Here is a 23,516-nt window from a genome sequence, read left to right on the forward strand (position 1 = left end):
GTTACAGTCATACAGTCATAAGTGGAAAGAGATGAGAAGATTAATAGTAGTGCAGATTTAGTAAGTAGTTTGACAGTGTTGAGGGAATTAATAATAATAATAATAATATTTTAATTTTTTATACCGCCCTTCTCCCGAAGGACTCAGGGCAGTGAACAGCCAGATAAAACAATACAATATATTACAATAAAAACTATTTAAAAAACTTATTCAATATGGCCTAAATTTAGATATAAAATGTATAATATAAAATAAACCCCATTTAAAATCGAATTAAAAACCCCTATTAAGCCAGTCCTGCTCGGAAGAATAGATACGTCTTCAGCTCGTGGCGAAAAGTCCGGGGGTCAGGAAGCTGTCGAAGTCCTGGGGGAAGCTCATTCCAGAGGGTAGGAGCCCCCACCGAGAAGGCTCTCCCCCTAAACAATTATTTGTTTAGCAGAGTGATGGCCTTTGGGAAAAAACTGTTCTTGTGTCTAGTTGTTCTGGTGTGCAGTGCTCTGTAGCGTCGTTTTGAGGGTAGGAGTTGAAACAGTTTATTTCCAGGATGCGAGGGGTCTGCAAATATTTTCACAGCCCTCTTCTTGATTCGTGCATTATACATCAGGAAAATACAGTCTATGTCAGTGGTGGTAAATCTTTTGCTCACCGAGTGCCAAACAGGTACACGCTTTACACACACATGTGCTATCTGCGCTAACACACAGCTCCCGGCCCGTGCGCTGATGCGCAACCACATCATCAGCACATGTGCCATGGCTTTCACGTGGCTCCCCGTGCGCTCTGTGTGCGATTGCACCATCCGTGCATGCGCGCAGGTTTTGCGCGGATCCCCCCCGTGCACTGTGCACGCAATTGCACCATCTGCGTGTGCGTGCGGTTTTCACACCCGCAATGCACGTATGCAAACGCCATCAACGCAAATGTGCGTGCATGCGCAGGAGAGCTCCGAAGACCAGCTGGGTTCTCTGAATTGCGCTCATGCACACCAGAGGCCCGAACACCAGCTGGGGCACGTGTGCATGCGCAGCTGCTGCAGGTGAGTTGGGCGACAGTTTGTGTGCCTGAAAAGGTTGACTCAGCCTTCCATCCTTTATAAGGTAGGTCAAATGAGGACCCAGATTGTTGGGGGCAATAAAAGTTGACTTTGTATATAATATACAAATGGATGAAGACTATTGCTTAACACAGTGTAAGCCGTCCTGAGTCTTCGAAGAAGGACGGGATATAAATTCCCCCCCCCCAAAAAGATGGCTCTTGTTGTGTCTTGCCCGCTCTCACGGCAGCCGGGGCCTTCTTATCTGCTCCCGAACACGGAGGAATGTATGCCTCCTGGCCCCAGCCCTGGCTCCATGCCCAAGCAGGCTGCAGAGGAGGGAGCATCCCCCGGCCCCAGCCCTGGCTCCATGCCCAGGCAAACGGAGCAGCTAGACCCCTCCCCCTCCTCCACAGCATGTGAGCCTGAGGAAAGTTTATTTCCAACAGCTGCTGATTGGAGTGACCCTCGCATCAGAAGACTGGATAGGCGGAGGCAACAGAAGGAAGGGAGGGGCAGGCCTTAATGAGTGCTGAGTCATGGAGCCACACCCCATGGCCTATATAAAGGATCTGCTTTCTGGCAGTCTCTGAGTCAGGCAAAGTCGAACTTATCTTGCTGAAGTCACTTTCTGGTCTCCTGCCTGCTCTGAGGACTTTGCTAGGACTTTGGGCAGAGCTGCAGAGGCAAACCTGATTCAGATTTCCCTGACCCGGCCGTCAGCGGAGGAGTGGGACACGACAGCTCTGTGTGCCACCTTAGGCATGCGTGCCATAGGTTCGCCATCAAGGGTCTGTCTGAGTATTAGGCAGTAAGCGTGAACATTGTTGGTGGAACTTGAATGATTACAGAGGCATAGATGTCTACAGTTCCCCCAGCACTCTGAATCCTAGGACTTCAATTTATCCAACACCGGGGGCTCAGGGGCTAAGACGCTGAGCTTGTTGATCGAAAGGTCAGCAGTTCAGCGGTTCGAATCCCTAGTGCTGCCGTGAGCTCCTGTTCCTTGTCCCAGCTTCTGCCAACCTAGCAGTTCGAAAGCACGTAAAAAATGCAAGTAGAAAAATAGGGATCACCTTTGGTGGGAAGGGAACAGCGTTCCGTGCGCCTTTGGCATTGAATCATTCTGGCCACATGACCACGGAGACATCTCCGGACAGCGCTGGCTCTTCAGCTTTGAAACGGAGATGAGCATCCCCCCCCTAGAGTCGGGAACTACTAGCATGTATGTGCGAGGGGAACCTTTACCTTTTACATTTTTAATCTACTAATCCACCCAAATGCTACTCTTTTCCATTAAGTGTTAAAAACACAGAAGTAACGTTTTTCCATAAACAGGAAATATTTTCCGAATAGGAAGGTGAGAAGAATCGCTCTTTATTCATAACACCAGCCAATTTTCTCAGCCCATCTAAGAATAAACATCCCTCTGATGTTTTTTTAAGGTCTAGATTAGATTAGATTAGAATTCTTTATGGGCCAAGTGTGATTGGACACACAAGGAATTTGTCTTTGGTGCATATGCTCTCAGTGTACATAAAAAGACAAGATGCATTCGTCAAGGTACAACACTTAATGATAGTCATAGGGTACAAATAAGCAATCGAATCCTACTAGGAAACAATCAATATTGATATAAATCGTAAGGATACAAGCAACAAAGTTACAGTCATACAGTCATACTGTAAGTGGGAGGAGATGGGTGATGGGAACGATGAGAAGATTAATAGTAGTGCAGATTTAGTGAATAGTTTGACAGTGTTGAGGGAATTATTTGTTTAGCAGAGTGATATTGTTCAGGAAAAAACTGTCCTTGTGTCTAGTTGTTCTGGTGTGCAGTGCGCTATACTTACAACAGTGCTTCTAACCACGGCAACTTCAAGACATGGTGCAATTCAATTCCCAGAATTCTCCAACCAACATACATACATGATGGCTGGAGAATTCTGCGAGTTTATTTTTATTTATTTATTTTATTTATTTATTTGTCAAACACAACAGTATATATAAGTATAAGCATGAAATAACCATACGAATTGGATACAATCAAAGGGAACATTAGGACAGGGACGGTAGGAACGCTGGTGCTCTTATGCACGCCCCTTACAGACCTCTTAGGAATGAGGTGAGTTGAATAGTGGATAGTTTTTGGTTAAAGCTTTGGGGATTTTGGGAAGAGACCACAGAATCAGGTAGTGCATTCCAGGCATTAACAACTCTGTTGAAGTTCCTACATGTAGTCTGGAGAACTCATAATGTTGATACAGCTGAGAAATATTACTATGACTTTTGAAATAAAACTTTTAAGAGATCGTATCAAATTTCTAAGGAGAAATTTTCTGCCAGTGATGGCATCTAAGCCATGGAATAACTGCCCCACCCCCTGGAATTGTGGGTGCTCCATCACGGGAGGTTTTCAAGAAAAGAATGGGGTGATATATGAACTATAAGAACGATAGACGAAACCTTCCAACTAAAGGCAGGAAGAACATCTTTTGTTCCGATCCAAATGTTCTCCTCCTGATTCCACCCCATTTCAGCATTCCGACAAGCCTCTGGTTACCTATCCCAAAGTATAAATTCTCTACGGATGATAAAAGGAGGAGTTTAACAAGTGGTGAAAACTGTTTTGTGCAAAATTCGGAGGGGAAGAAAACTATCTGGGGGAAAAGTTAAATCCTATTCTGTGTGTTCTTTCCAGGAGAATAGAGTAGAATTCTTTATTGAACAAATGTGATTGGACACACAAGGAATTTGTCTTTGTTGCATACGCTCTCAGTGTACATAAAAGAAAAGATACATTCGTCAAGAATCATAAGGTACAACACTTAATGATAGTCATAGGGAACAAATAAGCAATCAGGAAACAATCACAATTAAGAGCCTTTTCATTAAGAGCCAGTTTGGGAAAATCCAGTTCTTCCAACATCTGCGATGACAAAACAATTGATTCAAGTCAGATTTTTTTCTGATCTTTTTTTTCTTTTTTCCTCAGCTTCAATTCAGCTCGTCCTGTTTGCTGTATCAGGTCGAGCTTTCCTTAATGCTCGGGTGAGACCTTTAAAAGTCCCCCCCACCCCTCCAAACTTCATACGAAAATAAGCATGCACACACTCTGGCTAATATACATTTCCTTGAATGGTATTTTGCACAAACAAATATGCAGTGTTCACACACACATACCCAATACCCTGAATTTTGAGCAAGCCTTCCTAATATCCTGGTTTAAGAAAACTCTTTTCTATTCAAATTTTCTACTTCTTCTTGTTTTATATTTTTTTTATTAGGCTTTTTGGATACAATAAACGTATGCAAAAAAAAAGAAAAGAAAAGAAAACACAGAGTAATGCCTTTTGCTGTTCTGTGGAGTAATTATCATTTCAATTTTTCCCTCCATCCGCTCTGGCCCTTTTTAACCTCGAAATGATCAATTTCAGTCTTGTTTTCTTTCATCAAAGAAAGTCCATGTAAGATTTCCAGTTATTCAGAAAAAAAAAGTATTTGGTTCCCCCCCACCCCGACCAGGTAAAACGGTCTTCGGTTTTGACTGGTGACCACGACCAGAATAGCGAGAGAAACATAAACTGCAAAGCCAGATATGTGGTATCTTAGATAAGCTTCAGAATCGCGTGGGAGATTTACCAAACCGGCATTGAAAGCACATGAAACCATCTCTCTTTTTGAGAGACCTGACCAACCACCTGGCTGGCTTTTGAACCCTTGAAGTCGACAGGTGTGATTTCACTCAACTTTGGCCAACCTTGGTAGCCTATCGCCAGTTCCTTCCCATATGAAATGCTACAAAGTCCTCCATTAAAATAGTTTGGCTGGATAAAATCCGATGAAAGACACACACACACACACACGGGGGGTGGTGGTGTAGTTTCCACGGTTCCTTCTACTTACGCTTTGAGACGCCAACCACAAACATGGAGAACAGAACCATCACTTGCTGTAGCTCCATGGTTTTGGAGACCAGCTCGGCCTTAGCAAAACCACATCGGGCCTCCTCTCCTTTCAGAGGCAGCTCTGATGCAGGAGGGCAGTGAAAGCAGATCCCCCCACCCTTTACAAAGAAGGGCTTGAGTATTCCAGCTCTTTTTGCAAGCTGGAGGAGGGGCTGAGAAGGAGTGAGACAGAGAGGGACAGAGAGAGAGAGAGAGAGACAGACAGAGAGAGAGGGAGAGGGAGGGAGGGAGAGTTGACGGTGAGAAGGCATCTCAACTGCCCTGTGCTAGTTGATTTTTTGCTTCAATAGATGATTGCATCAGGATTAGGTCAAGGTGAGTTGGGAACTGAGACATTGTGGGAACATGCGGCGAGGGGACAATAGCATCTTCTGGGAGGCTGACATCTATTAAGTTTGCAATGTATACAAAAATATACCAAAAAAAAAAAGGGATGTTGAGACTATAGAAAGTCAGGGGTGAAATCCAGCAGGTTCTGACAGGTTCTGCAGAACTGGTAGCGGAAATTTTGAGCAGTTCGGAGAACCAGTAGCAGAAATTTTGAGTAGTTCGGAGAAATTTTGAGCACTTCGGAGAACAGGCAGCGGAAATTTTGAGTAGTTCGGAGAACCGGCAAATACCACCTTTGGCTGGCCCCAAAGTGGGGTGGGAATGGAGATTTTGCAGTATTCTTCCCCTGCCACGCCCACCAAGCCACACCATGCCCACCAAGCCACGCCCACAGAACCTGTAGTAAAAAAAAACTGGATTTCACCACTGGCTAAAGTGTACAAGGAATGGTTGCAGGAACTGGAAATGTCTAGTCTAATGGAAAGAAGGATTAGGAGTGACATGATAGCAGTGCTCCGATATCTCAGGGGCTGCCACAAAGAAGAGGGAGTCAAGCTATTCCCCAAAGCACCTGAGGGCAGGACAGGAAGCAACGGACAGAAGAGAGGTCCAACCTAAATTAAGGAGAAATTTCCTGACGATGAGAACAACTAACCAGTGGAACGGCTTGCCTCCAGAAATTGTGGGTTGTTCCATCACTGGAGGCTTTTAAGAAGAGACTGGACTTCCATTTGTCTGGAATGGTAAGGGATTTCCTGCTCAAGCAGGGAGTCGGACTAGAAGACCTCTAAGGCTCCCTTTCCAACTCTTGTTATCCTGATGTTCTGATATTTCGACCAGTCTCCAACAGGATGCAAGAGTTGGCTTTGCTGATCAGTTTAAGCGTGTACTATTTCTGCAACCACGTCGCTTTAATTGGGGACAAAGCCACAGGGCAGCAAAAGAGATTATGAGTAAATGGGTGCCATCCCTGACATGATCGCGCCAAAATGCAGGCTGTTGCAGTGCGTCCCGGCAACCATCTGCGAAGTGTTTTCGGCTGGCAGGGACGGCGTTCAGTGACGGCATCTGCTCGAGCCAGGCGTGGTTTCAGCTCGCAGCACGGATCACAGTCAGTGCATGCTGGCTCCAGCATTGTGGCCATGTTGAAATTAAGCCGGGAAGATCGAGACTTCTGTTCGCCATCTGCTCGGTGCTTACGCAGCGAGAGAAAACGTCGGTCGTTTCACAAGCCAAGGATTGAGCTCTCCCTGCTCACAGCCAGAAAATTAAGAAAATGTCCTTTTTTTTCAAACGAAGCAGCCGTTCAGTCAGTTCTTTCAACTCGGTCACCTCACCAGCCCTGAGTCCGCCGCCATTTTGTAGAATAGTCCCTTCTGGACTCTCAGTGCTTCAGGGGTATCAAATTCGGCCACTTGTCCGTTTTCCATCACTAAAATTCTACAAATATGAGAAACAAGGTTATTTATTTATTTTTTGAATAAGTTTTTTGACTTTGATTTTATTGTATTGTATTTATGAATGCTATTTTTATCTGGCTGTAAACCGACCTGAGTCCTTCGGGAGAAGGGTGGTATACAAATTAAATTAAATTATTATTATTATTATTATTATTATTATTATTATTATTATTATTATTATTATTATTATTATTATTATTATTATTATTATTAATTTGTCAAACACAACAGTACATATAAGAATAAGCATGAAAAAACCATATGAATTGGATACAATCAAAGGAAACAATAAGACAGGAATGGTAGGCACATTTGTGCTCTTATGCACGCCCCTTACAGGCCTCTTAGGAATGGGGTGAGGTCAACAGTAGATAGTCTTTGGTTAAAGCTTTGGGGATTTTGGGAAGAGACCACAGAGTCAGGTAGTGCATTCCAGGCATTAACAACTCTGTTACTGAAGTCATATTTTCTGCAATCGAGATTGGAGAGGTTCACATTAAGTTTAAATCTATTGTGTGCTCGTGTATTGTTGAGATTGAAGCTGAAGTAGTCTTCGACAGGAAGGACATTGTAGCAGATGATTTTATGAGTTATACTCATAAAAGGCGGCTTAGTTCTAAATTTTCTAAACCCAGGATTTCAAGTCTGGTGGCATAAGGTATTTTGTTGTGATCAGAGGAGTGGAGAACTCTTCTTGTAAAATATTTCTGGACACGCTCAATTGTATTAATGTCTGAAATGAGGTCTACAAGACCAGTGTGTTCTACAAGACCAGTGTGTTCTGGCCCGCCAGGGGCCAGCAGACCTGGCAGCAGATTCGGACAGTGAGGAGGTTGGGGAGGAACATGGGCCAGTCCTGGAGTCTGGGGAAGACTCTGAGGAGGGCTCTGCATCGGAGGCAGAGAGGGGGCCATGGCCGTTTGTCAGTTATCAGCTGCCTTCAGAGTCGGAGATACTGCTATTCTATTCTATTTATTTGTCTTGAGAACCTTCTTCAAAGCCATCTCTTACCGGTCAAATTCCATCATGGCATTTAGCCGATGGGCGATGGTCAGAACTGTGCACTCCTTAAAGTGACTCCTTAGGGTGGCCTGAATCTGCAGGTCTGTTTCAAGGTCCACAGCTGCAGTGGCCTCATCCAGAATCAGGATTTTGGCTTTCCGAAGTAAACCCCGAGCCAGGCAGATGAGCTGCCGTTGACCAACACTGGAAGAAGAATGGTGGGACAATTAAAACCTGAGATTGACCCTGTGTAATGAATTAGAGAGAGGAATCCAATACTTCTGTCTATTGCATACACCACTTCCATGGATCATGACAAGGTCCTTGTATCACTTGTGAAAGGGGAAACAAGAAGGAGTTTCCAGTTGTGGGAACATCTGGAACACTAGGGAGAAAACTACTTGAGGTTTTCAATGTTGAGCTATAATAACCATGATAAACGTCGGGTAAGAATTTGGAGTCAACTACAGCTGAAGGGGGACGTGGTGGCTCATTGGCTAAGACGTTGAGCTTGTCGATCGAAAGGTAGGCAGTTCAGCGGTTCGAATCCCTAGTGCCGCGTAATGGGGTGAGCTCCCGTTACTTGTCCCAGCTTCTGCCAACCTAGCAGTTCGAAAGCAAGTAAAAATGCAAGTAGAAAAAATAGAGACCACCTTTGGTGGGAAGGTAACAGCATTCCGTGTGCCTTTGGCGTTAAGTCATGCCGGCCACATGACCACGGAGATGTCTTTGGACAGTGCTGGCTCTTCGGCTTTGAAATGGAGATGAGCACCATCCCCTAGAGTTGGGAACGACTAGCACATATGTGCGAGGGGAACCTTTACCTTTACCATTTTATAGCTGAAGGACTACAAGTTATCCCTCTACTCTGGTGTTTCTCAGTCTTGGAACAACGGATTACCTCCTTTTACCGGTCCACAATAGAAAGCATTCTCACTTATTACTTTACGGTATGGCATGCCGGTCTGACAGCCGCGGATAGGAAAACATTACAGAGGGTGGTGAGGACAGCATAAAACATCGTGGGCTGTCCCCTGATACCACTAGATGAGATCGCCAGGGCTCGCTGCTTTAGAAGAGTGAGGACAATCCTCAGGGACGACCCTCACCCTGGTCACCACTTCTTTACCCTCCTATCATCAGGAAGAAGATATAGAAGCACAGCCAGATGCACAAACAGGCTGAAGTACAGTTTTTATCCGTGGGCTGTCAGACTCCAGAGTGCAAAGTAACATCATAACTACACAGTACGATGGACTTGCAGGGCCAGCGCAATGTGTAATATATTCACACTGGTGCAATAGGACTGGGTGTTTTGTTAATATGATTTATTGGGTTAGGGATTTTCTGCCTTCGCTGTGAGTTGTATTGTGTTGGGGGAGCTGCACTGAGGGAGCTCAACCAACCTCACTGCACGTATGTTGCGAACTGACAATGAAAATTTGAATTGAATTGAATTGGAGATTTAAGTGATATAGACTTTGACTCCCATACTGATCTAATTTCAAAACAATTCTTTAGAATGCAAATATGACCTCTAAGTTGATTTAACAATCTCAATTTAGTGTATTCGTTAGTAACAGATCTGTACTTCCATCCAGATATCGTCTCTCTCCCCCCCGCCCCCACCTTCCGCTCATCCTCGGCCAATACTGTATAAATCTGTTGCATCCAAAGTAGTCTGGATAAGAGACCCGTTAAATGTACATTAAATTGAATTGTATACAATTTGCCGCAGTTTATGGCATTTATGTAATGATGCCATTATGCAAATGGCATCCATCACCACAAATGACAACATTTGCAATTTAACCCCGAGTGACGGGCACCGCTTTCCTCAAACAATCTGTCCAAATAAAAAGTTCACCACGCTATTATTTTAAGTGCTTTTTAGTGGTCCTATCTTTGAGGATAACCGAAATGTTAAGGAATAAATGTTGGACTTAAACGTCATCCAGCCTTTAGACCAGGGGTGGTATTCACTTAGCTTCGCTACCGGTTCGCAAATGTGAGCGTGCACGTGTGTGCAGAGCCTTCCGCACATGCGCAGAGTATCAAAAATGGGACGTGATATAGCATATGAGTAAATTTAGGAAATATTTTGTATTAGATATATTTCTGAAGGAGAGGGGAACTGAGAGTGTGATTATGTGTGGAGTGACTAGAGATTATAATTTAGGATTTATTTTGGATTATGATTGTTAGTTTTGATACCCTGCATTTTGTTCTGGGAAGTTGGGGTGGGGGGTGGGGGGTAAGGGGGAGGGGAATTGAGGGGTTGAGGGTAGAGGATGGAGTGATGGTTAATGTACAGGGATTATTGAAGATGTATAAATATAATTAATGTAGGGTCGGGTCTGCCCAGTTACCATTTTAGAACGGTGGGGAGGGAGAAAAGAGAGAGTAGGAGGTAGGAAAGAGGAGAAGAGGAAGGAAGAGGGGTAGAAGAGGGAGAAGGAAGGTGTAGGGTGGAGGGAGGAGAGGATGTAGATAAGAGGAGAGGAAGGTCTGGAAAGTAGAAGAAGGTAGAAGAGGGAAGAGTGTTAAAAAGGGGGGTGGTGACTGGGCAAGCCCGACTAATTGTATATAACTGTACATTGGATGAGCTGTTTGATATGATTGTAAAAATAAAACTTTTTTATGAAAAAAAAAAAAAGGGACATGATGATGTCCGGGCGGGTGGGTGGAACCTTCCGCAGCTGCCACTACCGGTTCGTCTGAACCGGAGAAAATCGGCTAAACACCACCACTGCTCTAGACCTAATCTCCCATCAATTACAAACCATCTCAAAAGAGTAAACCCAAGTCTAAGCAGGGGATGTTCATCAGAAACGTTGATGAACCCATAACTAAAAGGGGGAAAAAAAGAAAGAAAGAAAAAAACGCTGAAATCACAGCAGGAGAGATACAGTATTTGGCTTTGAATACCTGAGATCTCCACCTCCTTCAGAGCACTCGTAGGCCATCTGTCCTGGCAGATCTGAAACAAAGGTCTTGAGTTGGGTCTGCTCCAAAGCGGTCCAGATGTCCTCATCTGAGCATTGATTCAAGGGATCGAGGTTCTCTCTCAAAGAGCCCCCAAACAAGACTGGGTCCTGAGCACAGGGGGAGAAGAAACACAAGATATGGAGTCTATTTTCCATCGCACAGGAGTGAAGCTATCCATGGGGATCCAATACAGGAGTGAAATGCTACCGGTTCAGACCGGTTCGGATGAACCGGTAGTTAAAAAATGCTACCGATTCATGTGGACCGGTATTTCCGATGATCAGCTGTGACGTGTGATTTATATTAAGCTAGAATTGTCGGATTTCCTCCTTTCTAGCTAATCTAAATCACGTGGCACAGCGGGATCCCCCCCCCCTCGCTGTTCTACTTACCTTTGCAGACTGAGAAGGCTTCAAAATGTTCCTTTTTTAGTGCTGTGCGGGCGTGCCTTAAGTGCTCATGCACATACAAAGCACGCGCTCGCTAGCAGACTCACAGAACCGGTAGCAGACTTCAGAGGATTTCACCCCTGATCCAATAGATGAAGAAAGGTGAACACATGGATTAAACAAGGTTGCTAAACGTCTCTGGAGATTCTCAGTCTGTTGTGCCTCGCCCGCCCTCCTCTCCTCAGCCGGGCCCCTCCCATCTCCTGCTATCCGAGCCAGAGACTGATAGTGAAGAAGAATGGCCTGGCATGTCTCCAGCCCCGAGCTCTGGCACCATGCCCGGACAGACTGAGCAAACAAACCTCCCTACAGCGTGTGAGCACGAAGCCAGCCACGAGCTAGAATTGCCAGCAGCTGAGCAGGAGGACGAAAAGACACAGTGGACAGATCCCCGCTTCCGGAGAATGGAGAGGTGACGTCAGCAAAAGGAAGGGAGGGACAGGCCTGGATAAGTGCTGAGTCATGAAGCCACACCCCATGGCCTATATAAAGGATCTGTTTTTTGGCATTCCTTGAGTCAGGCAAAGTCTCATCTGGTTGCTGAAGTCACACCTTGGACTCCTGCCTGCCCTGTGAACTCTGACAGGACTTTGGCAAAGCTGCAGAGGCTTCGTGGCCATGCTTGATACAGACTTCCCAGAGCTAGCCGTCAGAGGAGTGGGACACGACACAGTCATCCAGGTCATGGCTGTCCCAGAGGTGTTTTTTCAAGGGGCAACTGGACTTTCTGGCTTTTCTTTGAAGATGTTTCGCTTCTCATCCAAGAAGCTTCTTTAGTTCTTCTTCTTCAGAATTGAAGAAGCTACTTGGATGAGAAGCAAAACTTTTTCAAAGGAGATGTCTATGGAGATTCTCTGTCATCCAGGTCACGGTTGTCCCAAAGGTGCTTTTTCAAGAGGCAACTGGATTTTCTTTGTTTTTGAAGATGTTTGCGCTTCCCATCAGAACTGAAGATGTTTCTTGGATGAGAAGCAAAACAAAAACAAGTCCAGTTGCCTTTTGAAAAAGCACCTTTGGGACCAGATTGCTAAACTATACAGGTATGAGAAGATGCAATCAAAAATGCATATTTGACATTTGACTCTGCGAGGTATCGAAAGAAAAAAACACTGGAGAACTGATTTAAGAGGAATATTTGCCCCTATTTGTAAATATTTAGTTGCAATTCTCTTGTTGCCTTCTTACACTGGCTTGTGTAGGGAATGAGCAGGCTGAGCCCGAGGGTGGGGTTAAATGTGCCATCAGTTTGGAATCGCTCCACAGCCACATAAGTCCACCCCTCATAAATTCTGTTGACCCTCATCTAGTGCCAATCTGGCTTGACCGTTAGTAGACCAGGTTCTTGTGTATGGGGAGTGTGTAATAAACTTTTAGTGCTTTGAACTCAACTCAGCTGAAGTTATTTCTGCCTGACAACTTGGTGTCATTGTGATGTCCCATGTCCACTCAGACAATGTCCTACAAGATGACGAGATGGGCTGCCAAAAGATCTTGATCCCCGCTGAACATCATAGTGAAAGACTGAATGAAACGTTGGTGTCTGTTGAAGAAATGGCTTGGGACATCAAGATTATTGGGGTGAATAGAACGAGAACAAGTGAACGTGATAGACTGACTTCATACCTGTGGGACAATCGTAATCTTGCTTCTCAGGTGATGCAGGCCCATTTGGGCAATGTTGACTCCGTCAATGACAATCTCTCCATCAGCAGCTTCCACAAGCCTCAGAAGCCCCATCGCAAGGGATGATTTCCCAGCCCCTGTTCTTCCAACAATGCCCACCTACAAGAGAAAAACAGAAGTTGGAGATGGAAAGATCACCTTATGGGAAACAAGGAGAGAGAATTACTCTTCCCTGTCCTGCTTTCTCAAAGATACAGTATAGGAGTCTCTCCTTATTGTGTTCTCACCACAACCAACCCATGAGCTTTGTTTACTAAAAATATAAACCCAGTTCAAATATACTTGTGGACTTGTGGTCCAGTAAGGACTTCTATTTGAATCTCACAGGTCTAAATCCAATAGCTTAATCCCTACTGCATGTTGGATGTTTTAAGGGACCAAACGTTCTAAAGCAAGGAAGAAGACTGTTGTGTCTCGCCCAATCTCACCACAGCCGGGGCCTGCTTATCTGCTTCCGAACACTGAAGAATGTCCTAGTATGCCTCCCGGCCCCAGCCCTGGCTCCATGCCCAGACAGGCTGAGGAGGAGGGGGCACCTCCCGGCCCCAGCCCTGGCTCCATGCCCAGACAGGCTGCAGAGGAGGGAGCACCTCCCGGCCCCAGCCCTGGCTCCATGCCCAGGCAAACGGAGCAACTAGACCCCTCCCCCTCCCCCACAGCATGTGAGCCTGAGGGAGGTTTATTACCAACAGCTGCTGACTGGAGTGACCCTCGCTTCAGAAGAATTGATAGGCGGCGGCGTCAGAAGGAAGGGAGGGGCAGGCCTGGATAAGTGCTGAGTCATGGAGCCACACCCCATGGCCTATATAAAGGATCTGCTTTCTGGCAGTCTCTGAGTCAGGCAAAGTCTAAACATATCTTGCTGAAGTCACTTTCTGGTCTCCTGCCTGCCTTGAGGACTTTGCTAGGACTTTGGCAGAGCTGCAGAGGCACGCCTGATTCGGATTTCCCTGACCCGGCCGTCAGCGGAGGAGTGGGACACGACAAAGACTTTGTCCTAGATCAGGGGTCTCCAAACTTGGCAACTTTAAGTCTTTTGGCCTTCAACTCCCAGAATTTCCCCCATGGTGGGGAATTCTGGGAATTGAAGGCCAGACATCTTTAAGTTATCCAGGTTAAGAAATACTGCTCTATTATGTCTTACCTTCTCTTGCGGTTTGATCTTTAGGTTGATATTCTTCAGAGCCAGACTTAATTCTGGCCTATATCGCAAACTATAGCCCCTGAGTTCAATTGCCCCTTCAGTGGGCCACCGGCCACCTTGGAGATGATCATCCAAGGTCCATGGAGCCTGAAAGAGATGCAACAACAATGCCAGCTCATATTAGCAAATCCCAAAAGAAGCTCCAAGAGGCAAAAACTACAAAAAAAACAAGATATGATTGCAGCAATAAGGACTTAAAAACTACTTAGGTTGGCTTTTTTCAGGAGGGTCAATGACAGACTTGCCTCTGACTCAGGGGTGAAAGTCAGCAGGTTCTGACAGGTTCTGGAGAACCGGTAGTGGAAATTTTGAGTAGTTTGGAGAACCGGCAAATACCGCCTCTGGCTGGCCCCAGAGTGGGGTGGGAATGGAGATTTTGCAGTATCCTTCCCCTACCATGCCCACCAAGCCCTGCCTACCAAGCCCCGCTCACAGAACCAGTAGGGAAAATTTTTGAATTTCACACCTGCTCTGACTCCATGAGTGGGATATGTACTACATTGTGCTGAACCATAGTATCACCTTTTCATTTTGGTGTGGTATGATGTATGAACAGAATTATTCTGATTTGCCAACTAGAGGGTGTTAAGTCATATGCATGTCCTTGAGGGATAAAGGGAAAAGATAGCAATACAACGGCCTTCAAAAAGGAACTGAGGTGGTGCAGTGGTTAGAATGCAGTATTACAGGCAAACTCTGCCCATTGCCAGTAGTTCGATCCTGACTGGCTCATGATTGATTCAGCCTTCCCTCCTTCTGAAGTGGGTAAAAGGAGGACCCAGATTGTTGGGGGCAAGAGGCTGACTCTGTAAATTGCTTATATACCACTATGGAGTGGTATATAAGTCTAAGTGTTATTGCTATTCCTTCCTTCCTTCCTTCCTTCCTTCCTTCCTTCCTTCCTTCCTTCCTTCCTTCCTTCCTTCCTTCCTTCCTTTCATGGTCCACAGTGGTTAGAATGTAGAATTGCACGCTGACTCTACCCACAGCCAGGAGTTTGATCCTGACAGGCTCAAGGTTGACTCAGCCTTCCGTTCTTCCGAGGTGGGTAAAATGAGGACCCAGATTGTTGGGGGCAAATAGGCTGGACTCTATAAACCACTTAGACAGGGCTGTAAAGCACTGTGAAGTGGTATATAAGTCTAAGTGCTATTGTCCTTCCTTCCTTCCTTCCTTCCTTCCTTCCTTCCTTCCTTCCTTCCTTCCTTCCTTCCTTCCTTCCTTCCTTCCATCCATGGTCCACAGTGGTTAGAATGCAGTATTGCAGGCTAACTCTGCTGACTGCCAGCAGTTCAATCCTGACTGGCTCAAGGTTAACTCAGCCTTCCATTCTTCCGAGGTGGGTAAAATGAGGACCCAGATTGTCGGGGGCAACAGGCTGACTCTGTAAACTGCTTAGGAAGGGCTGTAAATCACTATGAACCAGTATATCAATCTAAGTGCTATTGTTATTTATTGCTAGTTTAGGGCTGATAAACAGACAGGTACAAAGACAGACAGACAGACAGGAGATTCAGAGTTAACTAAGGAAGTGAGCTGGACCATTTTGTAACAGATGAGAAGAAAGACTTACCTCTTTGGGGGTCTGTGAATAATCTCTCACTCTTTCCACAGACATGATGTGGTTATCAATTTCTGCTGAGGCACGCACCATCCAGTTCAAAACGCCAGTGATCTGGCAAAGAAGAAGGGGAATCTATGACCCCAGGCCACTGAAAGCTCCTACCAAGCCACAGAAGTTAAATATGTTGCCTAAAGTTATATTATGCTGCCTACCCTCTGTCCACTGACCTCAAACTCTATTTTAAAGCTGTGTTGTGGTCCACCAGCAGCCTACAGAGCTGGCAACGGAGTCGGACAGCGATGAGGCTGAGGTGAGGCCAGGGCCATTGTGGGAAGTGAGGTGCGGACTCCAGAGCCTCCAGAGACTGATAGTAGTGAGACAGAGGAACAGGAGGAGCATGTTCCTAATGCACGCATGAGAAGAGTTGCCAGAAGGCAAGAGCAGCTCAAGCAAAGAGGACGATACGGGAGTAGGGCCAAGAGATGATTGGACCCTCCCATAAGGCTTAAAACAGACCAGCAACAGCGTTTGAGCTTTTTCGGAAAACAACGTTGGTAGCTTCATCTTCTGCTTTGTCTACATCTTGCCTTTATTTTTGTGACTTGTGAACATTTGCCAAGAAAGGCCTTTGGCAGTTTGCCTAATTGGACCAAGGTTTGCGGGAGAACTGAGGAATTTGTGTTGGAAGGCATTTGTTTTAATTGGAGTTGAATGATGCTGGGAATGTAGTAATTCTCAGCTGTTCGAATAAAGTTTGTTTGGTTTTTTTTTCACGGACTGAGTTTCTTACTACCTACTAGGGCCTGGGTCACAACAAGTTGAACCATCCCTTATTTCACAAGTCCCTTCCAACAGCGATTTGTACAGCTTTAAATCACCGATGAAATAGACCCAGTGCACCAGAAGAAACAGAAAAGATCAGCTGTGCCCACAAATGTTTCCTTCAGTTGGATCGCGTCCACACTGCTGAAAAAGGGATGCAGTTATGCATTACCTTTGCACAGTCATTTTAGAGACTTTATATATATATATATATATATATATATATATATATATATATATATATATATATATATATATATATATATATATATATATATATATAAAACAACATAGTTGGAAGGGACCTTGGAGGCCTTCTAGTCCAACCCCCTGCCCAGGCAGGAAACCCTACACCATCTCAGTCAGATGGTTATCCAACGTTTTCTTAAAAATTTCCAGTGTTGGAGCATTTACAACTTCTGCAGGCAAGTCATTCCACCGATTAATTGTTCTGACTGTCAGGAAATTTCTCCTTAGTTCTAAGTTGCTTCTTTCCTTGACCAGTTTCCACCCATTGCTTCTTGTTCTACCCTCAGGTGCTTTGGAGAACAGCCCGACTCCCTCTTCTTTGTGGCAACCCCTAAGATATTGGAACACAGCTATCATGTCTCCCCTAGACCTTCTTTTTATTAAACTAGACATACCCAGTTCCTGCCACCGTTTTTCATATGTTTTAGCCTCCAGTCCCCTAACCATCTTTGTTGCTCTTCTCTGCACTCTTTCTAGAGTCTCAACATCTTTTTTACATCGTGGCGACCAAAACTGGATGCAATATTCCAATATCCCACTTGGGATTGTGGTGCCCATCAGGCCCTGCCAGCATCCTCAATTGAAAGGATTATGGGAGATGGGATCCAAAACATCTGGAGAGGATTCAGACACCTTTCCTCGTGCTACCTGGTTTTTAACTGGAGCTACAGAATGTGGAATTGTAATGTCCTTCCTGTTAAAGACTACTTCAGCTTCAATCGCAATAATACAAGAGCAAACAATAGATTCAAACTTAATGTTAACCGCTTCAATCTTGATTGCAGAAAATATGACTTTTGTAACAGAGTTGTTAACGCTTGGAATACACTACCTGACTCTGTGGTCTCTTCTCAAAATCCCAAAAGCTTTAACCAAAAACTGTCTACCATTGACCTCACCCCATTCCTAAGAGGACTATAAGGGGCGTGCATAAGTGCACAAACGTGCCTACCGTTCCTGTCCTATTGTTTTTTTTCTTTTCTTCTTCCTATATATATGCTTATACCTCCTTATATTTACTCATATATGTGTTTATATACTATATAATCTTTTGTATGATACCTACATATATTGTTGTGACAAAATAAATAAATAAATAAATAAATAAAAGTGCCTACCGTTCCTGTCCTATTGTTTTCTTTCATTATATGTGCTTGTATATAATGTTGTGATAAAAATAAATTTAAAAAAAAAATTCTGCAGGCAAAACAAGATATTTTTCCGGCTAAAGGGATACTTGCAAACCAAACACTGACTGAGGAATTCTGGGAGTTGAAATCCACAACTCTTAAAATTGCCAAGGTTGGAGATCCCAGCAGTACAAGACATATATATATATATATATACACCAGCTCCAATAATTGAGAATCAGGGTGGAGGTGAAAAAGGGGAGGAAGAGGAATTTACAGGTGGTCCTCATCTTACAACCCCAATAGGGGCAGGAATTTCCATTGCTATGCAAAGCAGTTGCTAAATGAATCGAACCCAATTTCATGGGTTTTTTTAAAAAAAAATCATAGTGGTTAAACAAATCACTGCAGTTGTTAATTGAAATGTGTGGTCATTAAGGAAATCTGACTTCCCCCATTGACTTTGCTTGTGGGAAGCCGACTGGAAAGGCTGCAAACGGTGATCATGTGACCCATCACATTTGGAGCTTACCTGAAGAGCACAGGAGATGGAAAAGCCCACCATGCCAGGACTGAGATGGGGTTTGTACACCACAGCGAGTAAAGCTGCAAACAGGACAATGGTGTTCCCCAGAATCTCAATATTGGTGGCCAGCCATCTGGAATAGGAAAAGGGGGAGGGGAGGGGAGGAGGAAGGGAAAGGAAAATAGATAGGAAAGGGAAGGGAAGGGGAGAATGGATGGGGAAGGGAAAGGAAAGGAAGGGAGGAAGGGAAGGTGAAGAATGGATAGGGAAAGGAAGGAGGAAGATAGAGAATGGATGGGGGAAGGGAAGGGAAGGAAAGGGAGGGAGGAAGAGAAGGTGGAGAATGGATAGGGAAGGGAAGGGAAGGGAGGGAGGGAAGGGAAGGAAGGGAAGGAGGAAGATAGAGAACGGATGGGGAAGGGAAGGAAAGGAAAGGAAGGAAGGAGGAAGGGAAGGAAAGGAGGAAGGGAAGAGAAGGTGGAGAATGGGGGGGGAAGGGAAGGGGGAGAATGGATAGGGAAGGGAAGAGAAGGAAGGAAGGAGGAAGGAGGAACGGATGGGGAAGGGAAGGGAAGGAAGGGAAGGAAGGGAAGGAAAGGAAAGGAAAGGAGGAAGGGAAGGTGGAGAATGGGTGGGGAAGGGAAGAGAAAGGAAGGGAAGGGAAGGGAAAGGAAGGGAAGGGAAGGAAGGGAAGGAAAGGGAGGGAGGAAGAGAAGGTGGAGAATGGGTGGGGAAGGGAAGGGAATTTAGGGAAGGGAGAAAAGGGAAGATGGAGAGAAAAGAAGAAAGGAAAGAAAACATTGTTCCAAGTCTCATTAGGCCCAGAGAGCTGCCACTGTCACCTCCAACTAACTGCCTCTGAACAAGGTACTTCCTCCCTTCCAGCCACGGAAAATTGTTTATACCTGTCAGCGACCACTGCAGGGAAAGACACCTTGTGGTTTTCATCGACTTTGAGATCATTCTGGACAATAAAACGCTGCTGGACTCCGAAAGCACGAATGAGGCAGCTCCCCTCAAAGGTTTCCGAGATGTTGGAAAAAATGGGTGAGTGGCTTGCGGCTTCCAAGCGTTTCAGCTGGCAGGAGGTGGTGACAAAAAAGACCTGCCCAGAGAAAGGGAGAAAGAAGAACCCGCTAAAGTGGGAAGTCCACGTTTACTTGACTCCTTGACTTTGGCTTGCATGGGAGCTCAGGTTTAGCTGGGTGGCACAAGGGAGGTGGGAGGATGCGAGGATCTTTGGCCTTCATTTGGGAGAAGATTGGGTGCTTCAGCCTAGGGTGTTTTTTTTAAAGAACCAATCCCCCTCGCCAGAGGGAGCCCCCTTGTGGAGTACTGTGAAGCCATTACCATGGCAACTCCACTTTGCTGTACAGTAGAAGCCATTTTAAGGCACAACAGGCTGAATCTTAAGAGAACTTGAATCCAAAACGACACCAGCACTGTCAAAAGTACTGTGATTTGACACTATAGCTATAATTCATTCCTTTTCATTTCAGCGGTCCAGGCGTTCCAGAGTTATGCTGGAACACACACACACACACACACACAAAGTGGTGTTAGGGCTGTCTTACCCCCACAGTATTTTTTTCCAGAGAGTGAGTCATCTGTCTACCAAGTTTGGTTGAAATTGCTCAAGGCGTTCTAGAGTTATGCTGGAACATACACCCAGACACACACCCATTTATATACTGTATATATATCTATAGATTATAATAATATATCCTGAAAATGCTACACACCTGAAAAACAATGTATAAGGCCGACAGAGGCAAAATAGCCACTAAAACCATCGGTGTGGCCACCACAACCACAACGTAGATCTCCAGAAGGTTAAACAGGAAGCCCAACAGAGACTTCAGCTTATCCGGGATGATGGAATCAATTGCGTCCATTTCTTTGGAGAAACGATTGAGTAGGTTACCGCTGGGAGTCTGCTCAAAGAAGATCATTGGAGACCGGAGAACATCCAACAGGAGCTGCTGGAAGAGCTTACGGGAAGCGACGATCCCGGCCAAAAACACCGCAGCAACTGACCCAAATTTCCCAATGGCTGCAACAGGAGAGGAAAGATTCCAGCTGCTTCATGCAGTAGATGTTTTTTTCGTATCAGGATTATCGTGACATAAAAATGAGATGGGTGGCTATATACATTGATTGATTGATTGATTTGATTGATTGATCGGTTGAATAAATCAGGGATGTCCAACCTTCACAATTTTAAGACTTGTGGAATTTAACATGGCTGGCTGGGGAATTCTGGGGATTGAAGTCCACAAGTCTTACAATTGCCAGTTTTAGACACCCCTGGAATAAATGAATGAGTAAAATCTTTGGCGCCAATGCTTTTCCATGAACGAATTTAAGGTCCTGGTTTCTGGTGTTTATGAGGACAATTAAGATAGTTTACCATCATAGATTAACCACAGAGGCTAATTTTAAATCGTGTAGACTTCAACTCCCAGAATTCCATGTGGACTGGGGAATTGTAGGAGTTCCCACATCTTAATAATTTCTCTAGAACCCAGCTTATATACATTTCCATGCCATTTTCAAATGTGAACTCTGAAGTCAAAACTCCACCTTTTTTAATATGCATGTAAAAAGGGTGTGGGGCTTCAAACACATGGTTGTGGCTGCCATCTTGAATTTATTGACCTCCCTCCTTCTTTGTGGACACCCCTGTATTCATTCATTCATTTACTGATTTGTTTGCAGAGGATGACTTTTTAAAAAATATTGTTGTATTGTATGCTAAGAGGCAAGCAATACATTAATAGCAATAGCAACAGCACTCAGACTTATATACCACGTCATAGTGCTTTACAGCCCTCTCTAAGCAGTTTACAGAGTCAGTCAGCCTATTGGCCCCAACAGTTTGGGTCCTCATTTAACCGACCTCGGAAGGATGGAAGGCTGAGTCAACCTTGAGCCTTGGTGAGATACGAACTTCCAAATTGCAGGCAGCCGGCAGTCAGCAAAAGTAGCCTGCAGTACTGCACTCTAACCACTAATCCAATTATTTGGATTCAGGTTTAGCAGTAGTTATACAGCATTAACTCATATATTTGGTCACTTGGCTGAGTTGGGTGGCCACAGAAATTGAATAAACAAATATTTCTTTGTTTACTGCGCCAAACCTTGCGTGACTCCCAGGAGAAAAAAGACACCCACGCGGAGCTGGGTATGAGGTTGTGTCCCATTGGAAACAGGGTCATTGGCCCACAGGCTGAGCCAGTAGCCGCGGCAGAATGAGAAAACTTGCTGGCAGGCAAACAGCAGTACAATATAAACCCAGAAGAACGACCCTGCTGTTCTCAGATATGTCAGGTATACCGAAATCTTTACCTAAATCAAGGGAATGAAATAAGAATAAGAATTGGCATTGACAAAAACACTATCGGTCAATTGCAAAAGGCGGCTTTACTGGGAACAGCTTCCATCCTGCGATGATCTCTGTAACACCATCAAACCTCCAGATCTGCCTATCCCAGGTCCTTGGTAAGTCTAAGGTAAAGGTAAAGGTTCCCCTCGGACATATGTGCTAGTCGTTCCTGACTCTAGGGGGCGGTGCTCATCTCCATTTCAAAGCTGAAGATTCAGCGCTATTCGAAGATGTCTCTGTGGTCATGTGGCTGGCATGACCCAACGCCAAAGGCGCATGGAACGCTGTTCCCTTCCCACCAAAGGTGGTCCCTATTTTTCTACTTGCATTTTTTACCTGCTTTCAAACTGCTAGGTTGGCAGAAGCTGGGACTCACCCCATTATGCGGCACTAGGGATTCGAACCGCTGAACTGCCAACCTTTTGATTGACAAGCTCAGCGTCTTCGCCACTGAGCTACCGCGTAGACAAAAATGCCAAATCTGGTCTGAACATCTGTTTGACTGTGCAAGAATTATAATTGGTAGTAATATCCAAAGGATGAAAGGCCAAACTGCTTGAAAGTGAAAAGGGCCCCCATTGAATAAAACTGTGACGTTCACCCCACAGCAAGTCCCATAACTTCTACCGAAAAGGGGAGCAACCTTCCCAGCGAATAAGATCCTTTAACCTACCCGTCCACTCTTCTGCTTCTCGTCTTCTGCCATCACTCTTCTTCCTTCTTCCTCTGTTGGCTTGTAGCTGTCTCTCTTGGCCAAAGGCTCTCTTGATCTTTGTTCAAAGAAAAAAAAAGATGCTGTTGTGACCCAGGCCCAAGTAGGTAGTAGGAAACTCAATCCGTCAAAAAACAAACAAACTTTATTCGAACAGCTGAGAATTACTACATTCCCAGCGTAGTCCAACTCAATTAAAACAAATTCCTCCCAACACAAATTCCTCAGTCCTATCGCAAACCTTGGTCCAATTAGGCAAACTGCCAAAGGCCTTTCTTGGCAAACGTTCAGAAGTCATAAAAATAAATGCAAGACGTAGACAAAGCAGAAGACGCAGCTACCAACATTGTTTTCCGGCAAAGCCCAAATGCCATTGCTGGTCTGTTTTAAGCCTTATGGGAGGGGCCAATCATCTTTTGGCCCTACTCCTCAGTTGTCCTTTTTGCTTGAGCTGCTCTTGCCTTCTGGCAGCTCTTCTCATGCATACATTAGGAACAGGCTCCTCCTGTTCTTCTGCCTCATTACTATCAGTCTCTGGAGGCTCTGAAGTCCGCACCTCACTCCCCGATGGCCCTGGCCCCACCTCTGCCTCATCGTTGTCCGACTCTGTTGCCAGCTCTGCAGGCTGCTGGCAGACCACAAGAGATGTATCAATTTCATCTTCTTTTAAGAAAAGAACTCACCGTCTTCTGGTTTCTAGCCTGATGCCTTGACCAGTACACCAAAATGGCTCTCTATCACTCACCTCACCACGAACTCTAAAGCAAACCGCAAACAGCATTTCAGAAATTGGAAAAAACTATTTTGTAGCATCTATACTCTTTGTCAACTGTTTCTGGGTTTCATTAGAGCAACCCCAATTGTTGGAAAGAGGTGAGTTTTTCCAGCTACTACTTAGAATCAAATATATATGGAAAGAACCATGGGGTTGTGGTTTCTACCACGAGAACCAATTTGGTCTAATAAAGCAGGAGCCCGTGAGTTCAAATCCTGCCTTAGGCTGTCAGG

At 45.0% G+C, this 23,516-nt stretch overlaps 2 protein-coding genes across 7 annotated transcripts in view; both read right to left on the reverse strand.

Annotated features, from left to right (window-relative positions):
* LOC131185316 (uncharacterized) overlaps nt 1-5,000 on the reverse strand; it is a 92,224-nt gene extending 87,224 nt beyond the window's left edge. Inside the window, exon 1 of the mRNA XM_058157755.1 lies at nt 4,943-5,000. Within this exon, the coding sequence (XP_058013738.1) occupies nt 4,943-5,000 (58 nt within the window). The remainder of the gene's footprint in view (nt 1-4,942) is intronic.
* Nucleotides 3,029-23,516, reverse strand: part of ABCC6 (ATP binding cassette subfamily C member 6) — a 54,668-nt gene continuing 34,180 nt past the window's right edge. For all 6 annotated transcript variants that reach the window (XM_058157120.1, XM_058157119.1, XM_058157121.1 and 3 more), the window contains 11 exons: nt 22,470-22,566; nt 21,552-21,759; nt 20,154-20,464; nt 19,317-19,516; nt 18,418-18,544; nt 15,694-15,795; nt 14,061-14,207; nt 12,857-13,015; nt 10,725-10,891; nt 7,806-8,000; nt 3,029-6,774 (listed from right to left, as the gene is read on the reverse strand). In XM_058157120.1, coding sequence (XP_058013103.1) covers nt 6,663-6,774; nt 7,806-8,000; nt 10,725-10,891; nt 12,857-13,015; nt 14,061-14,207; nt 15,694-15,795; nt 18,418-18,544; nt 19,317-19,516; nt 20,154-20,464; nt 21,552-21,759; nt 22,470-22,566 — 1,825 coding nt within the window. In that variant the 3' untranslated portion in view covers nt 3,029-6,662. The remainder of the gene's footprint in view (nt 6,775-7,805; nt 8,001-10,724; nt 10,892-12,856; nt 13,016-14,060; nt 14,208-15,693; nt 15,796-18,417; nt 18,545-19,316; nt 19,517-20,153; nt 20,465-21,551; nt 21,760-22,469; nt 22,567-23,516) is intronic.

Source organism: Ahaetulla prasina, chromosome 14 (genome assembly GCF_028640845.1).
Source record: "Ahaetulla prasina isolate Xishuangbanna chromosome 14, ASM2864084v1, whole genome shotgun sequence".
NCBI classification, from domain to species: domain Eukaryota; kingdom Metazoa; phylum Chordata; class Lepidosauria; order Squamata; family Colubridae; genus Ahaetulla; species Ahaetulla prasina.